This window comes from Brienomyrus brachyistius, unplaced genomic scaffold, assembly GCF_023856365.1.
Source record: "Brienomyrus brachyistius isolate T26 unplaced genomic scaffold, BBRACH_0.4 scaffold36, whole genome shotgun sequence".
NCBI classification, from domain to species: Eukaryota; Metazoa; Chordata; class Actinopteri; order Osteoglossiformes; family Mormyridae; genus Brienomyrus; species Brienomyrus brachyistius.
The window spans coordinates 2,969,517-2,985,655 of NW_026042311.1; the positions used below are offsets into that span (position 1 = coordinate 2,969,517).

The window sequence follows — 16,139 nt, forward strand, 5'->3', positions numbered from 1 at the left end:
CTATTTATTATTCAAACATCAAACTTTGATGACGTCAATGTATATCCCTGACATAAATCACTGACGTGAAGCTATGGACATCATACTTAACTAGCTGACGTTTTAGTATTTTATATAGCATGATGGGTGCAGATCTAACTTAGTGTATAACTTAGTTTCGGCAGTGGTTTTGCTATATAGAGTCCATCGTCATGATCCCATAGTTAGCGGAAGCGAAAATAGTGTAATTAGTACAAGTACTGAAGAAATGTAATGTAATGTAATACCGAACAGCTTTCAAAAATGCGGTACCGCAATACCTTTTTGGCACCGGTATCCCGCGCAGCATCAGTCTGCCTGAGATATTTGATAAAGTGTGGATCTTCCTATACGTGCAGCACGAATAAATAAAAACCTCTGCTTTGTATACTTGACAAATCTGTGTGTGTCATCATACTCAAAACCGCCCCAAATAAGCCACGAAATTAACCATGAATTCTACCCTACTGTGGTACACAGCTTTGCTTCTTATGTTTCTTTCTCACAAAAAGTTGCAGGTTGATGACAAAACGTGCTCGCGTCCGGACGAATAAGTGCAACGGGGGGGGGCAGAACTGGGGAGGGGGGCAGGATGCGATCGTGCTCGGTTGCCGTATAAGGCAGCCGGGCCCAGTGTGGTACGCGCTTAGTCTAATTACAGGTTCTTGTGGGAAGCTTGTGTGATGTATAACCTTGTTCATGTCAGGTTTCGGGCTGGTTGCGAGCGCGATCGCACGTACAGGAAACAGGCAGGCAGAACACGGGGAAACTGGGATTTATTAGCACTAAAACGGGACGAAGCACGAACATCGACTAACTAACATCAATGACGGACCAGGAACGAAAGCAAGACATGGACTGAAATAGACAGGACTGGGCGAAAATAATCGGACACAGCTGGGTATAATGGGGAAGCACACGTGGATAATCAGGGGGGCGTGGCACACATGAGGATCGTACGAGCTGGGCGTGACAGTTCGACATACTGATCGCTATGTATCGCGATACAACAGTTTGCAATGTTACCAAAGTGTCATTTTATAATTCCCATATTAAACAAGTTACCGTGCATAGTGCTTTGGGGAGAGATAGACTCCAAGAGTGCAGTTCATTTCACGTGTCTTTAAGTCATTGTCTGATATTATCCAGAGCTGAATGTGTGATTCATGCTTACTACTATATTCTTGCTTTGCAGTTCTTACACAATTTTTTTTCTTATTTACTTCTAAAAGTAAATAAAAAACTTATAAAACTGTCATTATTATATAACAACTATACGTATTATGATGTTATTATTTAGTTATGTTGTTGCTTGGTTACATTTGATGCCTCCGCACGTGGGAAGCTACCGGTTTGAAAGATGCGGCTTCACTTGCTTTTCTGCACCAAGATGGCAAGGTATGTTGCATTTCTGCTCCCATTTTATCGTATAACTTATCTTATTATTTAGTATCTGTCTTTGTATGTACAGTGGTACCTCGACCCACGAACTGTCCTGATCACGAATAAATCGGGTTACGAACCAAATGTTCCAAAATGTTTTGTACCGGTTGTCGAACCGTGTTTCGGGCCGCGAACCCACAAACGTCCCGAAAAGGGTCCAATGAAAGCTCCCCAAAGAACCACCCGAAACGCGAAGAAATGTCCAGTATAATAATAATTAAAAAAATCATATTTTCGAAATTACTGCATTTGACTGTTACTCAGTCTTTTAATGTTGATTGTTTAGTTTTTTGGGGGGATGTTTTGTGGTTCTTTTCCGTGTTTTGGCGTCTTTCGAGCGACCAGCGTATGCTCAGTTTTAATGTTTTATTTAATTTAGCATTTGTTAGCATGTAAATGTAAATGTATGCTCTCAGTTATATGTGCACAGTCTGTCATAATTTGATTGTACGGTAGGGGGTGTTGAGTTGTACTGCGCGTGCTCGAAGTGTATGTATGTATGTATGTATAGAGTGACCTAAAGAGAAAGACGGCGATATGTCCTAGTTCATGGTGAATAACGTGTTGTGTGAACTTATTTTTCCATTTATAAATCCTCTATTATTGTTAGTCTTCTCCCGATTTTCTTACCGCTGCACCGACAGTTCGACGTGCCAACAGCATTATTTGTTACAAGTAAGGTTATTTTAATTTAAGTCTATATTCTTGGTCGCGTTCTCCCCATGTCGTCGTGGGCTTTCCTCCGGGTACTTGCTAAATTGCCCGTAGGAGTGCATGTGTGAGTGAATGGTGTGTGAGTGTGTCCTGCAATGGGCTGCCCCCCCCATCCTCGATTTTTCCCTGCCTCGTGCCCATTGCTTCCGGGATAGGCAACCCAGCAGGATAAGCGGTTTGGAAAATGGATGGATGGATTCTTGATCACAGAAAAATATAAAAAATTGAAGAAAATGCAGCGTTTCTGAGGTTTAAACATATTGAACATAATACATATTTACATTATTTGAAATGGGAGAAATTGATTGAGGTCACGCACTTTTCACGTCAGGAACTAAGTTCGTGAGCCGAGGTATGACTGTATATTGAAATATGTTTGTGTAAAATTCCGTATATTGTTTGTATTATATTTAAATTTTATGTGCAGGTTAGTTAGTGTCATATGCAGGGTTGCCAACCCTCACTCAAGATGTCTTGTAGTCAATCTGTTTTGTTCCATTATAAACCTAAAATTAGCTGCATCAAAAGTGTTGGGGTAGTCTGCAAACACTCCAGACTATTTACAAGGTAGTAAGACTGTTACACATATGGAGATGAATGTGCAGACTTGTCTGGAATTGAGAATCTCACGCCAGCCAGCTGACCAAAGATAGCAGCTCTGCCTGTGCAGTAATGCGGTTGTTGATTGGGAAGGTGTGGGTCAGTGCAGAAGTGTAGTCCACATGTCAGGAGTGACTGACAGCTCCATTGCATTGCCTGTATGTTGTTTTTCCTCATTCAGAATCAGACGAATGGAGAAAGCTGTTTGCTGGAGCGACGACAGATACTGGGCAACTTGGGACAAGTGGGGAGAGGTGATTGACTGGGGAGATGAGAAAGAGCTGTGCTCCCCAGCAGAATCACCTTCTGACCAGGCTGACAGTTCCACTGAGTCACATTCCCGAAGGCGAATTGCCAAGGCAGTTAGCTGGACGGATGATGCTTATTGGGCAGCCTGGGACAAGTGGGAAGAGATCATCTGCTGGGGTGATGAAGAGGAGTGCTCCCAAGTAACTCCACCCACTAGCCAGCTTGGGAGGGATAAGGGGATAGATGTACATGGGTTGGAGGCTTTTGTGATAAATAACAGGACAATCTCCATAAAGCCTGTAGACAACCATCAAGACAGTCTGAAGATAGGAGCTGTGCTGGTAGACCTCTGCCAGTTTGATCTCGAATATTTAGATCAAAGTAAATTTAATTTTGAAATTGTGCAAGTACAAATTGGAGAAGTTGAAGTGGAGGAAACTAGAGAAAAGGCTTTTGAAAAAGCATTTGAATTGGAAATTGTGGATGTGGCAGTAAAAGTTATAAACAGTGAAATCCAGCCGAATGCTATAAATTTGGATATTGTTGAAACTAAGGTGGACAAATTATTATTGGATGAACTGATCATTGGCGATTTAGAAGCAGGCAATGTGAAGGTGTCAGTATCAAATGGCAATGTGGTGAAGGTACCCTTAAGGTACCCTTCACCACAGAGGAACAGAAGGACCAGGCAACCTTAGACCATACTCTCTGGTGGTTGACTCGTGGCAACTGGACTTGTCTCTGAAAGTTAGAAACGTTTCGCTGCTCATCCAAGCAGCTTCTTCAGCCTGAGGGAGGTAGTAAGTGTCCACATATTTATCCTCCTGGGTAAGTAGTCTAAGGGGGCTCGTTGAGTGAAACAAAGTGGGGGGGGGGGAGTTGCGGGTAGATGTAACCAGTCCCTCCTACTCCAATAGAGTGGGTCGTTAAGGGTGGTCCACCTGGTGGAGGTGTGAATTGGGTCTGTTTTTTTCCTGGGAATTATTTTTGTTTTGGCAAATGATGAGAGGGCCGCAGGTTAAATTGGAGACAGGTTGTGCCTAATGCCTCTACCTCTGTTGAGTGAGGGGTTGTGCATTTGCACATGCAAAGCTGCTTGGACGAGCGGTGAAACGTTTCTACCTTTCAGAGAGGTACAATGTCTTTGGATGTCTTTTGTCTTGTGCAGTCTGGGAGTTGACTGAATGCTGGGGCGGGGGTAGCTTTTCCTTTGTAGTGGGGTCCGGTGGGGCGCCTTGGGCTCTGTGGGGCCCGGTGGTGCTGCTGCTTTGGGCCCCGGTCTGGATGGGCCTGGGCCCCCCTCCCTGGATGGATTTCGGGGAACGGGGAGTGCCTATGGGGGTCAGCGGGGGAGCTGGCTCCGGGGGGGAGGTATTTTGCCCCCCCCCCCATTCCTTTCCTCCCCATCCCTAAATGCTTCCCTCCTCCCGCTCCATCACACCACCACACATGTAGGGCTTTGAGGTGTAGGTGCGTTGCTGGGATGCAGGGTAGGTATTCCTCCTCTGTCCCCTCGCGACCACCTGTACCTCATTCATACACTACAACGTAGACACTCTCATTACTTACTCTCTCATGACACATACATTTAGGGCGTTGGGGATGGGCACACAGAATGGCATCCAGAGGGCGGTCTGTTCATTCAGCCTTACCTCTGGTGCCAGGGCCCACATCTCAATTTTAATCACACACAGACATTGAGGGCTCTGGGGAGAGGCGGAGCTAACACCAGCTGTTGGTCGGCAGGGGGTGGTTAGTGCCATGCCCTTCACCTGTTTTAAAAGCACTTTAGAACAACACACACCAACACCACATCTGAGCGGGCAAAGGGGGGCATGGGGTCTTTTCACACCCCCGTTCCCTGTTCGCCATTTGGGGCTGGGGGCTGAGAGGAAGAGCTGGCCGTCTGGTCGGGGTCTGGGCTGGTGGGCTTCTCGGCTACTGCGAGTCCGGGGTGATCTTCTGGTCTCCTCGCCAGAGGAAAAATAGGGGTCCACATAGAGTATATATGGGGAGTGAGAGTATGTGTACAGCGTTCATTTCTGTGTGTGTAAATGTTGGGTGAATGTGTAAATATTTGTTTATGTCTGCATGAGGGTGGGAACGTATGCTTGTATATGTGTGTGCCTGTTTGTCTATACACACGTGTCAGGTTGGGTCCTAGACTCCACCTGAAATAACATCTCGGGCACAATAAAGTGGTCCTCCGCAGAGGGGGGGTGGTGGAGGGAAAAAAAAAAAAGTTTGTGACCCACCGACCGATTTCTTATTTGATTACTGTTGTTCCTTGTCTTGTTTTTGACCCCTCGTGGTCTGCTTTTGTTTTTATTAGTGTCTCTAGTGTTTTTCCCCTTTCCTCCTTTGAATCCCTGAGTGAGTCGTCCACTCTCTGTTTCTGCTTGCTCCATGACACGCTGTCGCTCTCAATCCGCCCTGGACCTGTGACAGTATTTCTGTTTTTGCTTTTGTTTGGACGTACTGAGTTTAGGATATCTAGCTTAGAAGGAATGTGTAAAATTGTTGTTAAATGCGCTGATATCAGTGTTATGTCACCGTACCAGAAACTGAAAATGGTACATTTTGTTTTCTTTTTGTTTTCTTGCAATTACTACATACAAATGTTTAATGTTTTGCTGACATCTAATTAGAAAATAAATGCATTTATGCTTTAAATGATCTTTTTGTTGTCTTCAATCATTTCAACAGGTGAAAATGACCTGAAATCAATGAGTTTGAACACTGGACACTACATTCCGTGTTTGTGGATAAAGTCATGTTTAGCGTACATGCGAGTTCATTCATATCCTTTTCCCCAGAGACAAAAAGTAGGCTAGGCTAATGGGAAAAAAACACACAAATATATAGACCTAATGTCAGTGTATTATTCATGAGGTTTTGTAATATCTGAGACCAAATTAAACTTAATCTGTGTATTTAATGGATTTATGTGCTATTGCTACTGGTTTAATTGGTAAATAGGCCTTTTTCCAAGCAATTGAATATTTAAATGGGAATGTTTTACGTTATTGATTTAGCTTTAATCATGAAGTACCAAGCCTGATATCAATCCATGTCTAATGTGACATATTCAGGACATGCAAAGTCTATACACATAGGCACAGACTATGGCTGGGATTCGTGTGGCCTACCCTGCAGATGGGAGGCCAACACTGCATGGTATATATTCTTTAAATTTATTTAATATTAGTTACATAATTACTCATATAGACCATGTTAATACTTAATATTGCATATTATATATAGTGAAAATTATACTCTCATATACTATACTGTGTGAAGTGTATGTAAGTATGGAATATCCATCCATTGGCTGTAGCACTTATCCTATTCAAGGTCAAAGCCAGAAGCTATGGATGCAAGACTGGGACAACAGGAGCTGACCCTGACAGGAAGCTCATCTCATAATGATATTCCCCACACCGTGCTACTTCTTGCAGAGCTTTGCTGGGGTAGGTGGTGTGGCTATCATACCAGCCGGCGACGCATCCAGTTAGGATGCTCTTGATGACACAGTTATAAAGTGTCCTGAGGATAAGGGGACTTGTGCCACACCTTTTAGCTCGTCGGAGGTAGAAGGGCCGCTGCTATGCATTTAAATTTTTCCCAATATGATAAATGTAGCGTGGAAAAAGTAACCATATCAGTTTACATGGGCTTCTACAGGGGGTTAAGTATCCATCCATCCATTTTCTGAAGCCACTTAATTCCAACTGGGGTTGCCTGGGGACTGGAACCTATCCCAAGAACACTGGGCACAAGTGGGAACCAACCCTGGGGAATCACCAACACACCACAGGGTGCACACACAACTACAGGACCAATTTAGACTCACCATTCAACCCCTCTTGAATGCTTTTGGACCGTGGGAGGAAACTACAGCGCCTGGTGAAAACTCAGACAAACAGAGGGAGAGCGTGCAAACTCCACGCAGAAAGGACTTGGGATTGAACACAGGACCTTTTTGCTGTAAGGCAGCAGGGCAAACCACTGCGCCACCATGCTGCCCCCGTGTTAAGTATGATAAGTAATATGACAAATGTCATAGCTTAGCTATAGATATGCATAAAATGTACGGAAAGACGATATAAACATCTTGTTACTGGTTCATAGTGAGAATATCATAATCATAGTGAGAATATCTTATTGTTATGCAAACGTTAGTGCTTCCTTTGTTTCTGATTTGTGTCTTCAGGATCTCCAGGGCAGCTTGTGGACAAACAGGAGGTGATGCCTATGAAAGGAGACACTGTCAGTATTCAGTGTCACTATACTGACATTTACATTGACATGATGTGGTGTAGGATGGGCAGGGGCTCCTGTGTAGAGAATTCTGGGAGTTTGGATGGGAGGCCTGTGGAGCTCAGTGATGAAAGAGTTTATAAAGTGCTCAGCGTCACAATGAGGCGACTGGAGAGGAAGGACACGGGCTGGTACCTGTGTGTGGCAGAAAACCTGCAGACACTCCTTCCTATTAAAGTCAATGCACAACCACACACAGCACTGAATGTAAGTAATTAATTAAAATATGTGAGTCGTTTATACTCTATTAGAAATAAATAAAGGCTAAATGGATCCCAAATCTTTCCCTCGTGAAGGAAGTTGGCGCATTTTTTTGGGAAGAATCTGTTTGGGGGAGGGGGCGTGCACTGTACTCACTGGGGTATTACCAACAAGCACCAGGGTGAACAAAATACTCAGCTAAAGTCAGAGCAAAGCTAAAAAGAATGAAATTAAGCAGTTTTAGCTGACTTTAGCGGACATTCTTATAATAAACTAATTTCTTACGGGTATTATACTTGATATATGAAGTATGTTAACACCCCTTGGCCTAGATTTGTGATCTTTCATTCCTCTGAATCCTTTGCTCATCCCCATTCAAATTCATCCATTGCCGTTAATTTCCTTATTGGATTTTCTGTCATTCTGAATTTTTCAGAAAACCTACTTATTTTGCACAGGCCAAAAATTTTGTCCAATCTTCTACTTTGTAATTTGGCACCCTGTCAGAGGCCCATCCAAAATACTGGCTCACCAAATTTGGGTTTAATCCATTCATTCCTGTAGCAACACCATCAGGTCAAATTTCAAGATATGTTTCTGCATGTAAATTCTGAATTCTTAAGCCTGGGATTATGATCTTTGGTGTGTTTAAAGCCATGGCTTGTCTAACTTCGATTGCACTCATTAATTAAGTCTGTCATATTGTCATTTTGAATTTTCCTGAAAAAAAAGTTTTTTGGAAACCTAGGCTGTTGATCAAATCATCATCAAATTTGGGGTGCATCATCTAGAAGGGATTGTGACCAAAAGTTACTAAAAGTCAGATGCTATGGCCACTATCATCCAATGAATTTGATGACAAAGCCACTGAACAGGATGTGTGGCCATATCTCAACAAAACTTTGATTGGATAAAATTGATTTGGTGACTGGACTTGGGGCCCAATTCTGAGGAATAAGAACAAAAATAGTGTCATTCCACCACTAGGTGGTGTTGCAATAAGTAAACATGCCTTGTGGCTAATAACTGTTGAATGGATTGACCTAGGGGGGCGGCATGGTGGTGCAGTGGTCAGCACTGTTGCCTCACACCTCTGGGACCCGGGTTCGAGTCTCCACCTGGGTTACGTGTGTGTGGAGTTTGCATGTTCTCCCCATGTCGTCATGGGGTTTCCTCCAGGTACTCCGGTTTCCTCCCACAGTCCAAATACATGCTGAGCCTAATTGGACTTGCTAAATTGCCCGTAGGTGTGCGTGTGAGCGTGAATGGTGTGTGAGTGTGCCCTGCTATGGGCTGGCCCCCCATCCTGGGTTGTTCCCTGCCTCGTGCCCATTGCTTCCAGGATAGGCCCTGGACCCCTCGCGACCCAGTGGGATAAGCGGTTAAGAAAATGAATGGATGGATTGTCTTAGTACCCAGCCTCATAAGTGAAACCTGAGGAACTTTTGACTTGCAAAGCGATTTGTCCATCACATTCCAATGATTTTAATGGTGATGCCGCCAATCACTGTGTGTTAACATATCTCAGCAATTCTTTGGTCGTTTGAGGCCAAACTTGGTATTTTTACTTGGGGCCACACCTTTGGGGAGTGCATCAAATTCTGTGTCATTTAACCACTGGGGTGGGACACGTTTCATTGACCTACAATATTTTTTCTAATACATTTTGATGCATTGGCCTTTCAAAAGTGGTTGCTATGACTGGGGATTGTCAGAATTTGTCAGTGTTTTTTGTAGCCTTTGATCACCTTCATATCTATTCATAGACATCGTTTTTAAATGTGCAACAACATGGATTATTTGTGACTGTGAAAGTCATGACAGCCAGCTAATCGGCAGATTTATTTGCAAAGCCTTCACTACATAATGTTCATACCTCAATTCTTTTCATCTAACCCTGTCATAAGCAAAATCTGTACCTCATAAAATTGTCTAAAATCAATATTTCTAATCAAATAGTTTAATTTCTCTATTTTATTTTTTTACCACATGAAGCACAATGAGTGCTTAAAATTTCAATTCACAAGGTAAAACGTCAAATAAAGTGTTTTAACAGAATATTTAATGTAATTTCAAGGTCACAGCAGAGTTGCCCTGCAGCCTCGTCGGCAAAGAGCAGGAAATTCGGGAAAAAGCCTTAAAAATGCTCCGAAACAGGAGGGAGGACCTCCGAAGGTCAGGAAAGGTAATACATACTGTACAAAGGGAACCTGCAAGCAAGTTAAAATTATTCAAGCCCCCTGCAGTCAAATTAAATCATGAATGTAATGTCCGGAATACAGACCTAGTCAGCCAAGGCTGAATAATGTTCCTGTTCATGTTCTGCTTCACTTTCCTGGCTTCTCATGTCATGGCAAAACTTAATTTCTACTGATTCCATTGTCTAGAAGAGAGAAGGACTTCAGCTTCACTCCAACGGTATGTAGCTTTTCTGTATTTATACCATATCATTGTGTAATATATATAGTCATACATTTCATAATTTAACTTCTAAAATATTGTGCAATCACCAGCCCAATTGATAATTTTGCCATCTGAATCCTCTCAGGATCAGTACAGTATATGTGCAAACATATTTTATGTGTTTACAGACGTGTAAGACTACTGAAAAAAGATGGGAGAACAGTGGCCCTTGGAGGTAAAATGTGTTTTTACATTTTCCCAGTGCTGCTGCATGATTCACTGTACTGCAGTGTGAGGTTTCCCATTGCTCAGCACACCTAATTTGGCTAAAGAACTTGATGATGTTACGATGATCAGTGTGTTGGCCAGTGAAACTGACAATGTGCTGAATTTTGGGAAATTTTGAAATGTATTATAAACACAGTATATTAATCTGCAAAATTAATTAATAATAATTAATAATTAATAGCAAAACAGTCTGAAACGTAACTGAGATACAGAGGTTATACACTGATCAGCCATAACATGTGAAGTGAATAACATTGATTATTTGGTTACAGGGGCATCTGGCTGTGGGGGGGTTATATTAGGCAGCAGGTGAGCGCTTTGTCCTTGAAGCTGATGTGTTGGAAGCAGAAACAATGTGCAAGTGTAAGGATGGGAGTGACTTTGACATGGGCCATTTGGTGATGGCTAGAGAGCTGGATCATAGCGTCTCCAAACCCCCAGCTCTTGTGAGATGGTCCTGCAGTGGTCAACAGGTTCATGGTGGGGCCAAGGCTCACCTTTGCCGCCAAAATAGCCTTGACTCATCAGGGCGGGGATTCCACTAGACCTCTGAAGGTTTGCTGTACTATCTGACATGTAATGAGCCTCCGTCACCCATTAACATATTTTCCTTCCGTTTTGGAGATGATATGAGTCATCTAGCCATCACAACTTGGCCCTTGTCATTCAAATCTTTAGGCTTGCCCATTTTTCTGCATCCCAGTATATCCTACACATTGTTTATTTGCTGCCTAATAGGTCCCACCCACTACCAGGTGCCACTATAATCAGGTAATCAATGTTATTCACCTGTCAGTGGGCGCAGTGTTTGACAAATATAGTTTAAAATATCAGTCATTTAACCTAATTCCGAAACATTAAATGTAGAAGGGAAATAATGGAAGCTATTGCTTGTGTGGAGTGAATTGAACTTAATTTTGAACAATGTTTCAAATTGCTACATACCTGAAATGTTTGTGGTTTCTTGTAGAAATAACAGAAGCACTTAAGATTTGCCTCCAGGACATCACACCTCCTATTAAGCGCCTTTACAAAGTAAGTAATTTCCTTGAAATATCATCAAAATATTTTTTTTTCTGGACAGCTCTAAGCCTGGGTTTCCGTGGGACATTAGTCAAGTCAAGTCAAGTAGGTTTTATTGTCATTTCAACAATAAACATCCACAACGCTCCAACCGGAAGCCCTGGATAACTACGGGGGTGCGCATGCTCAATAGTTTTGTGTTCCCTCACAATACTTTTCCTAATAATAATAACTGTACATTTAAAGTACAAAAGTTAGAATTAATGGATTAATAAGTATAAACCAAAACAATACAGACGTGTCCAGTTAAGTGTACTTTACTGTTTACAGTAACTGGCAGTCATTGGACATAGTGCAATTATTATTATCATTATTATTAATTATTAATATTATTATCATCATCATTATTTGTTATTATTATTATTATTATCCATCCATTTTCCAAACCGCATATCCTACTGGGTCGCGAGGGGTCTGAAGCCTATCCCGGAAGCAATGGGCACGAGGCAGGGAACAACCCAGGATAGGGGGCCAGCCCATCGCAGGGCACACTCACACACCATGCATTCACACATGCACACCTACAGGCAATTTAGCAACTCCAATTTGCCTCAGCATGTTTTTGGACTGTGGGGGGAAACCGGAGTACCTGGAGGCAACCCCACGATGACATGGGGAGAACATGCAAACTCCACACACACGTGTTACCCAGGCGGAGACTAGAACCTGGGTCCCAGAGGTGAGGCAACAGTGCTAACCACTGCACCACCATGCCACCCCCTAAATAATCCCTTAATTAATAAAAATTAATGGGTGAAATAAAGAATTTTAAGGGTTTACGGACCCTTATAATAATATTAAACTCCCTTTATTAGAATTGCAGGCAAATGTAAGTAATTTTAAATAGTAAAGGAACCTTACAATACTCTTAAACTGCCCCTTAATTAATCAGAATTAAAGGGCAATGTTATGTAATTACAGAGCGTCAAACAATCTTAAATTGCCCCTTAATTCATAAAAAAAATTAAGGGGTGAAATAAGGATTTTTTGAGTGTTAATTTAAGAGGCAATTTTGAAAAATTAAGGGGGGAAATTCAGTAGTTTTACTAACACACACCTTGTTTATACCTGTATACCACTGTGAGTCCAAGTCCTCGCCCAGCATTTACTGACACAGGTTAATGTAAAGAAACATCAGCACATTTTAACATGGCCACAATTCCATCTTTGGTAAATACCTTATATATAGAACATAATATGGATTTGCAGACACCCTCAAAAACCCTGTAATAACAAGAATAAGGCTATATAAACTTTTTCACTGGCTGGTTCTTTTTTTATCTCATACATCTTACTGACTGATCCGAATGTCAATACATTTTGATGTACAAGTTGTAGTAACTGCATGTTTGAAGAAGCTCCATCCTCCTAATATTTTTTCTTCTTTACCATTATAGGCAGGAGAAAGAGTGAAATGGAGGAAAAAATACATAGATGGGTCAAGTAAGCAGCAGGAGCAAAGAGCAGAAGAGGAAATAGGAAAGAAGAAGGGAGAGGAAAAGAGAGAGAGAGGAGAGAAGACAGATGAGGAGGGAAAAGCAGTGGAAGAAGGAAGCAACAAATGTAAAGGAGGAAGAGGCTATGAAGACGGAACTTATAGCCCAGCGAAGGCTTTCCAAGCCCAAGGGGGCAAGCGGCCGGTAAAAGGAAGGAAGCAACAAACGTAAAGGAGGAAGAGGCTATGAAGACGGAGCTTATAGCCCAGCGAAGGCTTTCCAAGCGCAAGGGGACAAGCGGCCGGTAAAAGGAAGGAAGCAACAAACGTAAAGGAGGAAGAGGCTATGAAGACGGAGCTTATAGCCCAGCGAAGGCTTTCCAAGCGCAAGGGGACAAGCGGCCGGTAAAAGGAAGGAAGCTTTTCTCATTGTAATTCATTCATGCATGATAATAAAACAATACGTTTGTCATATTGGTTTGTGATTTATTATGCTTTATTTTTACATAAACATTTGAGCACACAATTAAAATTATGTGGTGATATAAGGATATTTTAAGTGCTTAAGAACTTAAAACAGTCTTAAATAATCTATCCATCCATTTTCAAAACCGCTTATCCTACTGGGTCGCGGGGGGTCCAGAGCCTATCCTGGAAGCAATGGGCACGAGTCAGGGAACAACCCAGGATGGGGGGCCAGCCCATCGCAGGGCACACACACACCATTCACTCACACATGCACTCCTATGGGCAATTTAGCAACTCCAACTAGCCTCAGCATGTTTTTGGACTGTGGGGGGAATCTGAAGTACCCAGAGGGAACCCCATGACGACATGGGGAGAACATGCAAACTCCACACACATGTAACCCACGCGGAAACTCGAACCCGGGTCCCAGAGGTGTGAGGCAACAGTGCTAACCAGTGCACCTGTCAGAGTTCGCTGGTTAAAGCGGGTAGTGCGCACAGGCTGACAAGCGGGCAGGAAGCAGGCAAGCAGGCGGAGTACGGGGAAAACGGGGATTTATTCGGGATCGGGACGGAGCAGACAGCACTAAGACTAACTAACATCAATGACGGACCAGAAACTAAGGCAAGTCATGGACTGAAATAGACGAGACTGGTGAAAATAAGTGGACACAGCTGGGCAAGATCAGGGAAGCACACGTGGGTAATCAGGGGGCGTGGCACACACGAGGATCGTACGAGCCGTGCATGACAGCACCACCATGCCGCCCCTGAAGTAGTACACTCTTACTTAATTTATTAATTAACCAGAAAGTATTAGTTATATACTGATCCCACGTTCGTTCATTCTTAATCATAACAGTTACTTTATTTGTTCATCATTTGTACTTGAGTAGTTACTGAGTTATTACTGAGTAATGTGCATTTGAACAATATAAAATATAATAATATATGTGCTATAAATCAACAAACCATTGTCCTTTCCTTTTATCCACTGCAGGGCTGCAGGAAGCAGCATACAGAGGAAATGTCTTGGGCGGGATGGTAGCCCGGATCAGGGCTCACATACTGGCTCACATGTGGGCAATGAAGAAGTAGCACTTCATGTGTACGGGAGAAAAACAGCAGCCAGAGGAATCCTATGCAATCTCAGTGAGAATAAACTCCCCAGACCCAGGACTGGGGCAGGAATTGCAGGATTCTCCTCTAGCATTTATTTTGGCATACTGTATTTATTGCTATTATCCTTGGTACATGTTTATATTTGCCAATAATTGAAATTGAAATAAACATGATTATTATTCATCCATCCTCGTACCGCATATCCTGGAGACGAGGGCCTGGAGCTTATCCCAGGTAGCATAGGACACAATGGTATACTTTTGGATGGGATGTCAGTCCATTGCAGGGAATGCACTCACTCACACACTGTGGGCAATTTAGAGATGACAGTCTATTATTATTAGGATACCTATAGTTTTTAGTAGTTTTCACTATTATTATGCTTTTTGCCATGGGAGTCTATGGCAGCCCATAGAGCTGATTGGCAACTTTTTTTAAATTTGGCACATCGATAGAGGTCAGTTCCAACTATTCATACCAAATTTGGGTTCAATCCATCCATCACTCTAGCGCCACCCACAGGCCAAATTTCAAGAAATGTTTTTGTCTTATTCTGTTTCTTATCATTGTATGATTATGCTATTTACTTTTAAGTATTAGCATTACCTGTCTTGGTGACATCCCATAATACAGCTCTGATGACCTGATCACATATAAAACACTTCCCACGCAGCACATTATGCTTTACTATCTATTTATTATTCAAACATCAAACTTTGATGACGTCAATGTATATCCCTGACATAAATCACTGACGTGAAGCTATGGACATCATACTTAACTAGCTGACGTTTTAGTATTTTATATAGCATGATGGGTGCAGATCTAACTTAGTGTATAACTTAGTTTCGGCAGTAGTTTTGCTATATAGAGTCCATCGTTTATGGCACACGGCCATAAACAACCAGAGGAGTCTGTTCAGTGACAGGTTGTTTCTCCCAAAGACAAGGACCAACAGACTTAAAAACTCCTTTGTCCCATACGCCATCAAGCTGTTTAACTCCTCTCTGGAGGGGAGAGGGAGGGGAAACAGGTGGACAAAGGAGGGGGGGACAACTAAGCTGTAGTGCCTCTTCACTTCACTGTGCAATACTCTTGTGCAATACCTTTGGTTTTTGGTTCAATACTGGAAATGTGCAATACTTTTGGTTTTTTGGTTCAATACTGGGAATGTGCAATTCCATTGTATTCTCTTATTCCTATTTATTCTATTTATCCCTTTTGTATTTTATTTTTCTTTGCATCTATATATGTATATATATATAACATTTGCTCACGTTATTTTTTTTTTTTGTAACTTCTGTTGGTGCTGTGCTCTTGGAATCCGAATTTCCCAGAGGAATCTACCCGAGGGATTAATAAAGTTTCTATCTATCTATCTATCTATCTATCGTCATGATCCCATAGTTAGCGGAAGCGAAAATAGTGTAATTAGTACAAGTACTAAAGAAATGTAATGTAATACCGAACAGCTTTCAAAAATGCGGTACCGCAATACCTTTTTGGCACCGGTATCCCGCGCAGCATCAGTCTGCCTGAGATATTTGATAAAGTGTGGATCTTCCTATACGTGCAGCACGAATAAATAAAAACCTCTGCTTTGTATACTTGACAAATCTGTGTGTGTCATCATACTCAAAACCGCCCCAAATAAGCCACGAAATTAACCATGAATTCTACCCTACTGTGGTACACAGCTTTGCTTCTTATGTTTCTTTCACACAAAAAGTTGCAGGTTGATGACAAAACGTGCTCGCATCCGGACCAGTAAGTGCAACAGGGGGGCAGAACTGCTC

General features: G+C 42.3%; 1 protein-coding gene across 2 annotated transcripts in view; it reads left to right on the top strand.

The window, feature by feature from the left end:
* The first annotated feature begins 807 nt into the window (after positions 1-807).
* Positions 808-16,139, top strand: part of LOC125722003 (uncharacterized) — a 53,455-nt gene continuing 38,123 nt past the window's right edge. The window contains exons 1-2 of one of the 2 annotated variants that reach the window (XM_048998260.1): positions 808-1,416; positions 2,957-3,578. In XM_048998260.1, the coding sequence (XP_048854217.1) occupies positions 1,379-1,416; positions 2,957-3,578 (660 nt within the window). In that variant the 5' untranslated portion in view covers positions 808-1,378. The remainder of the gene's footprint in view (positions 1,417-2,956; positions 3,579-16,139) is intronic. The other variant, XM_048998261.1, reaches the window with a different exon arrangement.